Here is a 15,751-nt window from a genome sequence, read left to right as displayed (position 1 = left end):
TTCACACCCACTTCCTGTCCTTCAGGACAACACCTGCATTCGTCCTCCTTCTCTACCTCTCAAGGGAATTTCACATCCACTTCCAGTCCTCAGCTTAGATAAATACAGTCTGCATGTAGCAAGCTCTCAGTTTCAGTTCAGTCCCAGTCAGAGACAGTCAGTCAGTAACCCAGTCATGAGCAGTCAGTCTTGGTCTCTCACTCAGTTCCACTAAATCATAGTCAGCCATGAGAGACACTTTTAGCTATAAATCATATCACTTCAGAGAGAGAGAGAGAGAGAGAGAGAGAGAGAGAGAGTACAATCAATCACCACATTATGGTTTCGTCTCGAATCAGTGTGTATTATCTACCTATTACTAAATCAAGAATTCTAATCATCACATCTTTTATTCGCACAAACATCATAACATCAGTTAGTTAACTACCCACAACCTCCAAGCTACCAGAATCACTGCCTCACTCCAGTCCTCAACACTACCAACACTCCAAGCATCTTCATTGACTGGGCAAATAACAAGCATCATCAATCATCAACTCCAGAACAACATAGGTGACTAGTCAACTCAGAGGAGGAGGCAACAGGCACCTGCCAGAATAATAATTACTCCCAATGAGGTCTAAAGCACTGGATCAGGGGATGGTGTGAAATTATCATTAAACCCAGCTGTGACCTCACTGAACGTTTCCCTTTGTGTCTCACAACACAAGGGTCAGTCACAGTCTGCACTCTAAAGACAACTCTCTTCCTCCACACAAAACTACAAGCACCTAATAACACACACACATACCCTTCACTCAAAATTTCAAAATTCATGGCAACTCCTACACCAGCTTCTGAGTCCCCATCTGGGGAGGGGACCACAAATGTCCCCAGGTCGAACTGCCCTTCTGATGACGACCCTAAGCATCTTGACACCTCCCTCAACTTTTTCTTCATTAACTTCTGCAACATTTGTGGTCTAAGATCTAATTTTCAATCTGTAGAACATCACCTATCCTCTTTTAAACCTCATCTTTTCCTCACTGAAACTCAGGTGTCCGAGGCAACTGACAGTAGCCCCTTTTCTGTTCCCTCCTACTTTCTCTATCCTCATTTTTTATCCAAAGCTGGATGTTGCATTTATGTGTGCAACAACTTAACCTGCTCTTGTGCCCATGCTCCTGAATCTTCCGAGTTTTCCACCATCTGGTTATGACTACAGAGTCACTCTCAAACAAAATTTATCTGTGCTGTATACCTCTCACCTAACTCCTCTGACTATGAGAAATTATTTGACTACTTAACTTTCAAAGTGGAGCACATTCTCTCCTCCCTTTTGCAGAGATCTCCATTCTTGGAGACTTCAATGTTCACCACAAGCTTTCGCTTTCCTCTCCCTTCACTGACCATCCTGGTGAACTAGCCTTCAACTTTGCTATCCTTCATAACCTAGAGCAATTGGTGCAACACCCTACTTGTATTCCTGACCGTCTTGGAGATATGCCCAACATTCTTGACCTTTTCCTGACCTCTAATCCTTCTGCTTATGCTGTCACCCTCTCTTCTCCATTGGGTTCTTCCAGCCACAATCTCATATCTGTATCTTGTCCTATCTCTCCAATTCCTCCTCAGGATCCCCCTAAGCGAAGGTGCCTTTGGCGTTTTGCCTCTGCTAGTTGGGGGGACCTGAGGAGGTATTTTGTTGATTTTCCTTGGAATGACTACTGCTTCTGTGTCAGAGACCAGTCTTTGTGTGCCAAGCACATAACAGAGGTGATAGCGTCTGGCATGGAGGCGTACATTCCTCACTCTTTTTCTCAATCTAAACCTTCCAAACCTTGATTTAACACAGCTTGTTCTTGTGCTATACATGATAGAGAGTGGCCCACAAAAGGTACTTAAGCCTTCCATCACCTGAATCTCATGCACTTTATATTTCTGCCCGGAACCATGCCAACTAGCCAAAAACTCCTTCATTAACAGAAGGTGTCAAAATCTTTCAAGATCTAACTCCCCTCATGACTTCTGACATCTAGCCAAAAATATCTCCAATAACTTTGCTTCTTCTTTCCCTCCTTTATTTCAACCAGATGGTACCACCGCTATCACATCTATTTCTAAAGCTGAACTCTTTGCTCAAACCTTTGCTAAAAACTCTACCTTGTGCAATTCTGGGCTTGTTCTTCCCTCTCCACCCTCTGACTACTTCATGCTACCTATTAAAATTCTTCGCAATGATGTTTTCCATGCCCTTGCTGGCCTAAACCCTCGGAAGGCTTATAGACCTGATGGGGTCCTTCTTATTGTTCTCTGAAACTGTGCCTCTGTGCCTCTTTGCCTGGTCAAATTCTTTCAACTCTGTCAACATCTACCTTTCCTTCTTGCTGGAAGTGTGCCTACATTCACCCTGTTTCTAAAAAGGGTGACTGTTCTAATCCCTCAAACTACTGTCCTATTGCTTTAATTTCCTGCCTATCTCAAGTTTTTTAATCTATCCTCAACAGGAAGATTCTTAAACATCTATCACTTCACAACCTTCTATCCGATCGCCAGTATAGGTTCCATCAATGCCGCTCTACTAGTGATCTGGCTTTCCTTACTGAGTCTTGGTCATCCTCTTTTAGAGATTTTGGTGAAACTTTTGCTGTTGCCTTAGACATATCAAAAGCTTTTGATAGAGTCTGGCACAAAGCTTTGATTTCCAAACTACCCTCCTACAGCTTCTATCCTTCTCTCTGTAACTTCATCTCAAGTTTCCTTTCTGAATGTTCTATTGCTGCTGTGGTAGAGAGTCACTGTTCTTCTAAATCTATTAACACTGATGTTCCACTGATGAACAAACTTGGTATTGTTCAATGCCTCAAAAACTCAATTCCTCCATCTATCAACTCGATACAACCTTCCAGACAATTATCCCCTCTTCTTCAATGACACTCAACTGTCCCCCTCTTCAACACTGAACATCCTCGGTCTGTCCTTTACTTATAATCTGAACTGGAAACTCCACATCTCATCTCTAGCTAAAACAACTTCTATGAAGTTAGGCGTTTTGAGACGTCTCCGCCAGTTTTTCTCACCCCCCAGCTGCTAACTCTCTACAAGGGCCTTATCCATCCATGTATGGAGTATGGTTCACATGTCTGGGGGGGTTCCACTCATACCACTCTTCTAGACAGGGTGGAATCAAAAGCTTTTCGTCTCATCAACTCCTCTCCTCTAACTGACTGTCTTCAGCTTCTCTCTCATCGCCGCAATGTTGCATCTCTAGCTTTCTTCTACCGCTATTTTCATGGTAACTGCTCTTCTGATCTTGCTAACTGCATGCCTCTACTCCTCCCGCAGCCTCGTTGCACAAGACTTTCTTCTTTCTCTCACCCCTATTCTGTCCACCTCTCTAATGCAAGAGTTAACCAGTATTCTCAATCATTCATCCCTTTCTCTGGTAAACTCTGGAACTCCCTGCCTGCTTCTGTTTTTCCACTTCCTATGACTTGAATTCCTTCAAGAGGGAGGTTTCAAGACACCTATCCTTCAAATTTTGACTTCCGCTTTGGATCCTTTTCTGGGATTGGCATCTCAGTGGGCTTTTTTTTTCTTTTATTGGACTTTTGTTGCCCTTGGCCAGTGTCCCTCCTACATAAAAAAAAAAAAAGAAAAGAAAAACACTGGTAGGTAACAACTTCATCAATACAGTGGTGACATCTCTCTCCTAGTACAGTGGGTGGACAAAAACATCTCGTTACATATAGACCTTATTTTATCAATATGATATAGGAATAAATTTTGATAAGAGAAATATTTTTAATGAAACCTCCCAAAAAAAACACTTGGGCTGGGTTTTTTTTTTCTTTTTCTTTTCTGAGGGGTGGTTTTTTTAACGCCAATCCTGATCTGAAGGCACTTCAAGAGTTGATCTGCCATGGTAGAGGGGTTGGGAGGTGCAGAAGTGGACTGAAGCAAATGGTGAAAGGTGTCCAGGACCAAAAACAAGAAGTCCTGTGGCTCTCTCAACCAGGCAAGGACACCTTCTAGCCTGGCCATATTCACATGCTGGACAGAAACCTGTGGTTCCTTCCCCCTATGAGTAAGGGAGAGGGCCAAGTCAGGACTAGACTTGGCTGCCTCACCCACTTCCTCACGAACCCTCACTGTGTAAGTACACAGGTCTCAGTGGGACAGGTAAATGGTGAGTGAAGGCCTGGAACGTTCCATGGTCTTCAGCAGGGCATTTAAGGCAGCTTCAGTGGAATAATCCATGTGAATTCAGTGAATCTCACAGCATATAAAGGCACATGTCATCTAATGACCCCTGGTGGTTCAGCCCAAGCTGTCTCCACACAGTGTCCTTCCACTTCAGGAAAACAGGAGACAACAAAGTCCACCATCTCCCAGAAGTCAGGGTGAGGAACATCCAAGTCTGCTGGGTGTTTGGCAGCCTGAGCCTCATCTTTGTCTAAGGAATCTGCTTGGAAGACAGAGTGAGGGGGCAACAAAGCCAGCATGGCCACAGCCAATGCTGACATGGAGGGAGGAGCCCTGACTGAGACCAAAGCTGGGTAATCTAGGGTTGGGCACCAGGAAGTGGGATGGAGGAATCAGCACAGGTGTGTGGATGAGGAGAAATTGTCCCCAAAAACTGACTGACCAGCTTGGAAGAAAAATCTAACAGTGACACAGGCATCCCTGCACCAGGGGGGTGGGGGGACACCCCCCAACCCACCACCCACCCACCCATATGACCAGGCAACCTGAGGGTTCGTGCTTAAGGTACAGTGAGACACTAGCGCTGTGGATGATGATGTGGCTTGTAAAGCAAGACGCACAGCCTGGCCCTCATCCTCAGCCAATGGACAAGAGGGCAGATCAGGTGGACAACACCCAATCATATCCTGGTCATGACACGAAGGAATGTTTTGACAGGAAAGCGCAGCCAAACTTCTCCCTCATCTCAATTGAGACCATTTTACCTTACATGGCATGTTCTTAAGGGTCCAAGAACAGATAACAGTTGGCAGAGATTATGTATCCTGCCCTAAACTAGCACAGGAAGGACATGACTCTTGCCCCTGGGTGCCCCTATCCAATCTCATGGTTTGGAGTGTCTCTACATTCTGCTCAGCACCATGGTCAGATGCAGGGCTGGTCGTGTCCTCTGCCATGCCTTGAGCCAAAGGCAACGAATGTGATGAAAGAGATGAGACAGTTGCTAGCTGTGACTTAAACTCCTGATATACTAACTCACTAACCATCTCTTGAAAAGTGGTGTGCCATCATCTACCAGAAAATCCAAAAAACTCTGAAAATTCAGTAAAGAACTGAGGCATACCAGAGGGAAGACTGTCCTATGGCAGTGAATCCATTGGCTCCACCAAAACATAGTGTGAAGAAGCCTCATCACCCAAGACAACCTTATCCCACAGCACTTCCCCAAAGGTAGGAACAGGAGGACAGGGAAAAACCAAACCTGAGCCAGAGTATCTGTGGCTCCCTTCCTATGGGAATGGGAGTCATGCCTACATTGGAGGCTGAGCTGGTGTTTGAAAGCTCTGAAAACAAGCTCACTATCCCACTCCCCACACTCAGTGCACTGGCTGTCAAGGTCACAAATGCCCCCAAGGCAAGCAGTACAAAGGGAATGAGGATCCTTGCCATCACTACCAATCACTTGTCTGCAACCTGGAGTAGAGTAGATCTTCCTGGGGTTGTGGGGGCCAAGAGACAAAGCCAAAGAGCCAAAAGAAAGGTTAGGCAAGAAGGAAAGTGGCAAGAAGGAAAGGAAGCTGGCTGCTTCCTTCACCCCAATTTCCCAATGAACAGCATTTGTTCAGCTATTTTGAACAGGGTAAGAGCTTGCAGTACAGGCAAATTTGTAATGAAGGCACAGGGAAGATATAATCACAAACAAAAGAGATGAAGATGGGTGGGTAAGACTAGGTTGTCAAGAAAGAAATGAAGATACATGGGACAGCAGCTGGGTACTGGGTCACTGGTGCTGCCATGACAACACTGACCCGTGGAATATGAATAGAGTTAAATTTAAATGTGGGAAGAAGGAGTCAGGTAATAAGAGGAAGTAGGTAATGCTAATTAGAAGAAACAGGTATTGAGTGAAACACGAAGTTTACCATGTTTTTGGCAAGTCAGCCACAGATGTGACTGTCATGTCAGATACAGATGGGTTCCCTTATCATGACTGCTGTGTCAGACAGTTGGTGGGCAGGAGCACACTGCCATACAACACCAGGATCACCAGCAACCACCAGGACCACCAGGACCCTAAAGTCCTCCTCCAAGAGAAAAGAGTTAATGCTTGTGTGAGGCATTGAGTACTGTGAAAGACTTGGTGTGGCTGTATACCATGAATGACTGAAGTGTATGGCACGTCTTGTGAAACTCATCGTGATGATGTAAAACCATCTTCAGAAATTTCCACCATCAGGCTATGAATAGAGAGTCATTCTCAAACAAAATTTATCTTAGCCGTATACCTCTCACCTAACTCATCTAACCATAAAAAATTCTTGACCATTTTACTTCCAAAGTGAAGCACATCCTGACTCTCTTCCCTTCTGCAGATATCTCCATTCTTAGACTTTATCGTTCACCACAAGCTTTGGCTTTCCTCTCCCATCAATGACCATCCTCTAACCTTTAACTTTGCTATTCTCTATGACCTAGAGCAATTAGTGCAACACCCTACCCGTATTCCTGAAAGTCTTGGAGATATGCCCAACATTCTTGACCTTTTCCTAACCTTTAATCCTGCTTAGACTGTCACTCTGTCTTCTTTGTTGGGCTTCTCCAATCACAACCTCATATCTGTATCTTGTCCTTTCACTCCAGTCCCTCCTCAGGATCCCCCAAAGCAGAGGTGCCTATGGCATTTTGTCTCTACTAATTGGGGATACCTGAGGAATAATATGTATTACTCTGATTTTCACTGAAATGACCACTGCACTCATTTAAGAGACCCATCTTTGTGCTGAGTGCATAACAGAGGTGATAGTGTCTGGCATGGAGGTGTACATTCCTCAGACTTTCTCTCACACTAAACCTTCCAAACCTTAATTTAACTCAGCCTGTTATCATACTATACATGATAGAGAGGTGACCCATAAAAGGTCACCTTCCATCACTTGAATCTCATGCACTTTATATTTCTACCCAGATTCATTCTACGTCTGTTTTCCAACAAGCCAAAAGCTCCTTCATCAATAGGAAATGTCAAAATCTTTCTAGATCTAACTCCCATCAAGACTTCTGGCACCTAGCCAAAGATATCTCTTAACAACTTTGTTTCTTCATCTTTCCCACCTTTATTTCAACCTAATAGCACCACTGCCATCTCATCTATCTTTAAAGCTGAACTCCTTGTTCAAACCTTCACTAAAAACTTTACCTTAGATGATTCAGGGCTTGTTCCTTCCTCTCCTCCACCCTTTGACTATTTCACAATACCCATTAAGATCCTTTACAGTGATGTTTTCCATGCCCTTGGTGGCCTTAACCCTCAGATGGCTCATGGACCTGATGGGGTCTCTCCTATTGTTCTCCAAAACTGTGCCTCCATGCTTGCACCTTGCCTTGTCAAACTCTCCCAACTCTATCTATCATCATCTACCTTTTCTTCTTGTTGGAAGTTTGCCAACATTCAGCCTGTTCCTAAAAAAAAAGTGATCACTCTAATACTGCAAACTATCTTCCTTTTGAAATCTATCTTCAACAGGAAGATTCTTAAACATCTATCGCTTCACAACCTTATATCCGATCACCAGTATGGGTTCCATTGTGGCTGCTCTGCTGGAGATCTGGATTTCCTTACTGAGTCTTGGTCATCCTCTTTTAGAGATTTTGGTAAAACTTTTGCCACTGCCTCAGACATATCAAAAGCTTTTGATAGAGTGTCACAAAGCTTTGATTTCCAAACTACCCTCCTATGGCTTCTATCCTTCTCTCAGTAGCTTCATCTCAAATTTTTCTTTCTGACCATTCTATTGCTGCTGTGATAGATGTTCACTGTTCTTTTCTAAAGTCTATTGACAGTGGTGTTCCTCAGGGTTCTGTCCTGTCACCCACTCTGTTCCTATTGTTCATCAATGATCTAAACCAAACTTCTTGTCCTATCCAATCTTATGCTGATGATACCACCCTGCACTTTTCTTTGTTTTTCATAGATATCCAACTCTTCAGGAATTAACCAAATGATGCAGGGAAGCCACAGAACACCTGACTTCAGATCTCTCTAAAATTTCTGATTGGGGCAGAGTAAACGTAGTACTGTTCAATGCCTCAAAAACTCAATTCCTCCATGTATCAACTTAACACAATCTTCCAGACAACTATCCCCTCTTCTTCAATGACACTCAACTGTTCCTCTCTTCTACATTGAACATTCTTGGTCTGTTTTTTACTTATAATCTAAACTGGAAACTTCACATCTCATCTCTAGCTAAAACAGCTTCTATGAAGTTAGGCATTCGTGTTGTCTCTGTCAGTTTTTCTCATCCCCTCCCCACATGCTACTAACTCTGTACAGGTGCCTTATCTATCCTTGTATGGAGTATGCTTCACATGTATAAGGATTCCACTCATACCACTTTTAGACAGGGCGGAATCAAGAGCTTTTCATCTTATCAACTCCTCTCCTTTAACTGACTGTCTTCAGCCTCTTACTGCTGCCATGCTGCATCTCTTCCTACCTTCTACTACTAATTTTGTGCTGACTTCTCTTCTGACCTTGTTAATTGCATGCTTCTCCTCCTGTGGCCTTACTGCACAAGACTTTCTACTTTCTCTCACCCCTATTCCATCCACCTCTCTAATGCACAAGACTTTCTACTTTCTCTCATCCCTATTCCATCCACCTCTCTAATGCAAGAGTTAACTAGTATTCTCAATCATTCATTCCTTTTTCTGGTAAACTCTGGAACTCTCTGCCTGCTTCTGTATTTCCTCCTTCCTATGACTTGAACTCTTTCAAGAGGGTGGTTTCAAGACACTTGTCCACCTTCTCCTTTCTGAGGACTGATACTTAAGTGGGCATTTCTTTTTTTTTTTATGTTCTTGTTTCCCTTGGCCAGTGCCCATCTTACATAAGAAACATAGAATAAAATAAAATAAAAACAGCTCACTTCCCCTGAACTCATGAGTGCTCAGAGTAAGTCCTGCTCTGTAGCTCCATGGGGCACTACTGCCCATTCCAGAAGGTCTGCCTGCTCAACCTTACCACAATTCTACAGACCCATGGAGCCATCCAGTTATCTGTCCCAGTAGCTTTTCTCTAGGATCCTTCCAGGCCCCAGGATTGGGATCCTTTGGTACACCAGATCTCTACACTTAAGGAAACTACTTTACTGGAGTTGATATATTAATGACTTGGTGCAAGACCGGGTTGCCTGTGAAAACCCAAAGCAAGACAGAGAGGCAAAGATATGCTTTCACTGAGCTGGAGATGTAAAACTTACCATCTCTAATGCCTCTTGGGTGTCACATGTAGTTACATGTAGTTGTCTTGAGTGTAACTGAAAGAAGATAATGCCCAACCTGACACCACATGTATGTAATGGTGTCTGGGTTAATGTCATGCCATGCCATGCAGACATCTGGATTGAACCATAAACAGGTTTGGGGATCAGCACTGAAGGAGTCAATGATATTTTCTATTACCCCATCAACAGGACATAATAATAATAACAAATAATAATAATAATAATAATAATAATAATAATAATAATAATAATAATAATAATAATAATAATAATAATAATAAATAAATAATTAATTAATCAATTAATTGATAATAATAATAATGATAATAATAATAATAATAATAATAATAATAATAATAATAATAATAATAATAATAATAATGATAATAACAATAATAATAATAATAATAATAATAATAATAATAATAATAATAATAATAATAATAATAATAATAATAATATTATTATTATTATTATTATTATTATTATTATTATTATTATTATTATTATTATTATTATTATTATCATTATGAAATAATAAAAAAAATAATAACAATATTGATATGCAATATTCCCTGCTATTTGCATGGTTATATTCAAAGCCTCTCCATGAATACCAAAAATCCATGAATCATGGATGCAACCACTACAAGGCCACCAGTAACATGTTTATAGTTTAAAATATAAAATGTACATCTCACACTTATTAAGTGCAAGGCAAAGGCAAGCTCCACTGAACTCACTGTGGCAGATTCAGCAGAGGAAAACACACAGGTGGCAAACTACTTGAGTGATCAACTCACCTTCTTTTTGTGATCACAACTTACCAACCACATGAGAAAATAAAGGCACAGTCATACATGACACTTTCTTGGGAATTTTGTGCCAAGCTTCAAAGTTGACATTTCACAGGAAACTTAACTGAATATTCCACAAAATCTTGACCACCAGCATGTCATTTACAAGTATGTTCTCTCAAGGTCACCAAGTTGTGGTCACAAGAAGAGGAAGAAGGTCAGATGATCGCTCCAGTAGTTCACCACCAAAGTGTGCTCCTCTGCTGAGTCTGCCACAATGAGTTCAATGAAGCTTACCTTTAATATCATTTTGTGATTTGTGGTTGAGGTTAGGTTTAATAAACCAGTGGAGGCCCTGTGAGTGGCTTGCCACCCCAAATTAAAACATTACTTTGGAGTTCCATCTTCCCCCCAAAAAAGTTTTTTTTTTCTTTTTTCTTTCTTAGTCCACAAATGTCCAAACCCACGAATACCAAACCACAAATAGGCAGAACACTGTAATAATGTAATCCCTCCAATTTCTAGATGTTCAATAACCAGACTTGTCAATATCTAGGCATAACTGTTCAGATATTAAACTAGACATATGTCTGGTTAAATATTCAGACACACACACACACACACACACACACACACACACACACACCAGCCATCAGTGACTCAAGTTTCCCACAGCACACCTCTCTGGCCAGTGTCACATTATGCTGCCTCATCGCTTTGACCTGCGTGAGTACACGTGTGTTTTGTCCTCACATTTGGAATGATGCAACAGTGTGGCACTACCACATGGCCTAGAGTTGTATGGCTGTGTTTTGTCCTCAGATCCAACATGAAAATGTGCTGCAGTGCAGTGCCTAGAACTGTGCAAGTGTCTTGTCCACACATTCAGCATGGCACAACAGTGATGCAGTGCTGTGTGGCAGAAGTGGTGGTGCTACAGTAGTGAGACACCATTTTTTTTTTCTTATTTGCAATGCAACACCACCAAACAGTGTGACTGGCCTTTCTCTCCCCCTTTTTTTTCATGAAAGCCAGTATGTCTAGTGTTGTGGCAAACAAGTGGTTTATCAATATAATTGTTTTTTTTCAGGTATGTGAGCTGTACATGGAAATATGTATACAGTACAAAACACATATGTATTTATCTTTACTATCCACAGACATGCTGCATGTTTGCAGGAATTTTTCACTGAATGGTATTTCTCTCCTGTGTTACTGTTGTTCTACACATCTACAAAATCGCAACTCTTCCCTGTTCCTGCTGACCCTTGGTGGTGTTCACATCTCTGCTATTCCATCACTAGTTACCTCTTACATTGGAGCACATGCTTGCTTTCACAGCCTTTAACTATTCTTTATAATGTGCTTTCACAGCCTTTAACTATTCTTTTTAATGTACTGTCACATGAAATGAACAAATCTGACATTTGTCTCCTTACGTAATAAAGCTTCACCCTACACATGCAGATATAGAAAATATATAAATCACCTTGAAAAAATGCAATTACATGTGTATTGTGGCAGATACAAGACAAAGACAGAGGGAGAAAGGGAAAACAGTTTCCATAAATCAGCACTTGTGATAGAAATGTCACAAGAAACAGGTCTTGGAATTGGTTATGCACATAAGTGTTACTGTATAATACCATTTTCCATACAGATGCCTGGTAAATAACGAGAATTAATCAGACATGCAATATCTAGACAAATCTAACATCTGGATATACCATGTATGAATTATGATGGATATTGGAGGGACCACTGTAATATAATATAAACAAAATAAGAAAAGTAAAGTTCTCATGGTTATCTTTCATGAAACAATATATTTTAAGACTGTATCTCAGAGATTATTAAAAAAAAAGTAAAAGTAGAACCATTCAATCTCACCAGCTTATGTACAGTGATGCAGCATTCAGCTAGCCGCAGCCACAACCGGGGATTCATGGGATGCACCTGCAGCACCTCCAGTAAGAAGTCAAAGGCCTTGTCAGGTTTGTTCATGTGCAACAATGTCACACCCAAGTTGTAGTAAAGCTCAGGCTGAACATTGCTGCTCAACTGATACAGTGGTTGGTGTGACAGCACCTCTGCAACAGTTCAGCAAAGTTATATAGAATTTGGCTTGCTTTCTTTGTCAAAAGCACATTCAGTATCTCTTTGTATAAGATATAACAGACCATGCACAAAAAATACATGTTCATTAGCTCTGTGAAGATGACATCCTTACAACACACATAATAAACATTCAAAAGACTGACCAAATGCCCAATATATACCTGAATGTGCTGATGAATTTGATTCCTCTCCAATCTGAGTTTCTTGGAGAGCCTTCTGCAAGTAAAGGCAAGCTACTGTTGGCTTACCCATGCCCAGGTGAATAACTCCCAGGTTGTTATAGTACATGACACCGAGACTAGGACCATATGACCTGCCAATAATTACAGCAAATTAAAAATTACATTTTGATTCCATATTGTATTATCAGTGATGGGAACATCCTACCACAAAATGCATCTTCTAATAAAACAGAAAAATGAAAAATTATTGTAATTAAATACTGTTCTTGCTATTGTAAATCTTTTCTCCACATCATTTACCCTTCAACACATATGGACACTAGGAATGGAGTGAATATAGGAGTTGTGTATTCAAATATGAATAATTTAAACTTTTATACATATATACATGAATACAGTGAGATATTGTGAATTCTAATACAAATATGAATACTTCCTGATAGTATAAGTGAATGTATTCATAAATGCTTTTCAATGAAAATCAACTCCATGATATAATTTGGCAAAGAACTGTACTAAAGTTCTGCAACAATAAAACAGCATTATGAACAAGGTCTTATGATTGGTAATAACTATGGAGGAGAAGGGACATGCATCTCAAACCTCAGTATTTGGGAGGGCATTACAGCTATCATATAACATACCAAAACAGACCAAATTATATATTAAAATAGCAAATGGTTTCAATATACACTTTTACATTCCCAAACATGGAGATAAGGTTCTCAAATGTTTTTAAGTTTGGTGAGTCTATGGTTGGTAAAGTTACTATGTACGTCATTCACTGGATTTATGTAAAGAAACTGAACTTTCTGAGAAGCTGATGTGGGAACTAACTATAATCAGGGAAGAGGTAGTCAAGAAACTAGTGAGTTAGACCAATACAGAAAACATGTGAACACCTGGAAAAGGAGAACAGAGTGAAAAGAGGTATATTATAAACTAATATAAAGCTTTGGAAAAAAAGTTGAACTGTCTGTAGCCAATGATGAATACTAACCAAAAAAATTATGACAATATATTAGAAAAAATAAAAGAATGGAAAAAGAACAGGAAGAACTGAAAGGTAACTTTGGGGAAATTCTAGAGGGATCTTTGGTGTCAAGGAAGAGAAAATCTCTAACAGGACAATACCAAAAAGAGAAGTGAAAGAATCCTGGTGATGGAAGATGTGCAGGAAAGAAGAAAGATTGATTAGATTAAAGGCTAACTCCAGTGTGATTCCAGCACAAACATAGAAATTGGCCTGAATGGAAAGATAGAAGGAAAAAGTCTGAATAAGAAGTCTAAAGTTTTAAAAGATGAAGAAAGTGGTACATAAATACAATGGAAAGCTGAGCAGAATTTGAAGAACTTTAAAATTGGAGAATAAGATATATAAATATGTAGTGAATATGTAACATCAAATCAGTGCTGATACAAGGCATCTTCTTCAGTTCTCCAAGCTCCTCAGAGCTCCATCCACTTGACCACTGAAGAACAGACCTATGGAGTTGCCTGGCATGCTGCCCAAGGAAAGTGTTGTACAATTCATTGGCAATGTGTCCCTCACAGAGACTGCAGAAGCCTTAACCACTTGCTCCTTGAACCTTATGCTATTAAGAAATGAATAGCTGATCTTCCAGGCCTTGTGATATTGTCAGTTGAATAAAAGTAATTATATAGGGCCAATTCTTTCCTTTTTTCTGATCGAAGGAAAGAGACAAACAGACACAATGGTTATTCTTGTTTAATGGTTGTTGCGTTTAAAGAACAGACACATAGTAATATGCTGTAGCCTGGTTAAGACATTCCAGGTGAAAATGATACCTGATGTTGGCCAAATATGACTAGTAAAACTTGCTGAATGGCACTGTACATATGGCAGTTATGAAATTAAATGTATGTCAAAGCATCTCTTTGCTGATATTTTCACACTTTCTGCATTTTGGGGGCATTCCATCTCTTAGGTATTGCTATTTATTATCCTGGTCTGTCTAGGCAGACTGCAAGTATTATAATATAACAAAATATGGTCTATTATTACAGATTATGGAGCAAGGGGAAATTGTGATGTAGGGAGCACATCTAGTAGCTGTCCAGATCACAGGTCATTCAGAGGCGAGAGCGAGGTCCCTTGCCCCGCTCCTCAGATTCTGCCTTGTTAAGGGAACTTTTTATCCTGTGTATCGCTTCTTCAGACCTGTCCTACTTCATTACCTGTGCAAATACAAGCCACTCTGCAGAATATTTTAGTGTGAATTGGTTGTCAGTCATGACTTCACACCGTATTATAGCATTGTACCAGAGCACAATGATGTGTTGAAAGTCATGGCCCATGACAGGAAGGCCATTCATACATCTTTACCTGCCCTGCCAGAATGCCACATGTCACTGGAAGGCATGACTGTTCCATGCTCATTGTATGCAAATGTTACTATTCACTTAATTTGAAACAATTCACAATACACAGTTTTAATGATGGTTTCACCCATAACTGACTTGTATGTAGATAATTCTGTGTGCTCAAGATTTTATTGAAAACAATACATGCACATTGCCTTGTTTTCACCTATTTCTCTGAGAAGGTCCCCTAGAAACCTCAGTAGCTTGCAGGAGACCTGCATGAAATGAATGCATAGAAAAATGAGTTTCTGAGGCGCTTGCAAAGAACTGAAGGTGTCTATAATTAAATGATTATGTAAGACAAAAGAAACGACACTGTACACTTGGTGAAAACAGAGTAATACAGTGGATAATTAAATACTGGGGATATGTGACGAAGATTAAATAACAGATGCACAATACAGTGGTACCTCAGTATATGTCCTTAATCCATTCCAGATCATTGGACTTGTACCAAACAGGACATATACCAAACAAATTTTTCCCACAAGAAATAAAGGAAAAATTATTAATCCATTCCCACGAAAAAAATCCTTTTGTTATTGGCATATTATACACTACAATGATGGAGTTGTATAAAATCATTTAAACACTGCTTAATATTAAAATGCATACTATATTTGATGACATATGATGCACAGGCACATAAGACGCACTCTCATTTCAGCAGGGAATATTCATTCATGGTGCGTAACTGAATAGGGCCACATTTTCATTTTCAATATTTCTTTACATCATATTATGGTTGAAAAATATGACACAGCACCCTTGCCTACTATACATGGTGTAAATCTTTGGA

General features: G+C 40.4%; 1 protein-coding gene across 2 annotated transcripts in view; it reads right to left on the bottom strand.

The window, feature by feature from the left end:
- Window positions 1-15,751, bottom strand: part of LOC135112807 (CCR4-NOT transcription complex subunit 10-A-like) — a 103,593-nt gene that overhangs the window by 55,070 nt on the left and 32,772 nt on the right. Inside the window, exons 8-10 of one of the 2 annotated variants that reach the window (XM_064027631.1) lie at window positions 12,547-12,698; window positions 12,158-12,357; window positions 9,447-9,503 (exon numbers count right to left, since the gene is read on the bottom strand). In XM_064027631.1, the coding sequence (XP_063883701.1) occupies window positions 9,447-9,503; window positions 12,158-12,357; window positions 12,547-12,698 (409 nt within the window). The remainder of the gene's footprint in view (window positions 1-9,446; window positions 9,504-12,157; window positions 12,358-12,546; window positions 12,699-15,751) is intronic. The other variant, XM_064027632.1, reaches the window with a different exon arrangement.

The sequence above is a fragment of the Scylla paramamosain genome, chromosome 24 (genome assembly GCF_035594125.1).
Source record: "Scylla paramamosain isolate STU-SP2022 chromosome 24, ASM3559412v1, whole genome shotgun sequence".
NCBI classification, from domain to species: Eukaryota; Metazoa; Arthropoda; class Malacostraca; order Decapoda; family Portunidae; genus Scylla; species Scylla paramamosain.
This window is presented reverse-complemented; position numbering and strand designations above follow the sequence as displayed.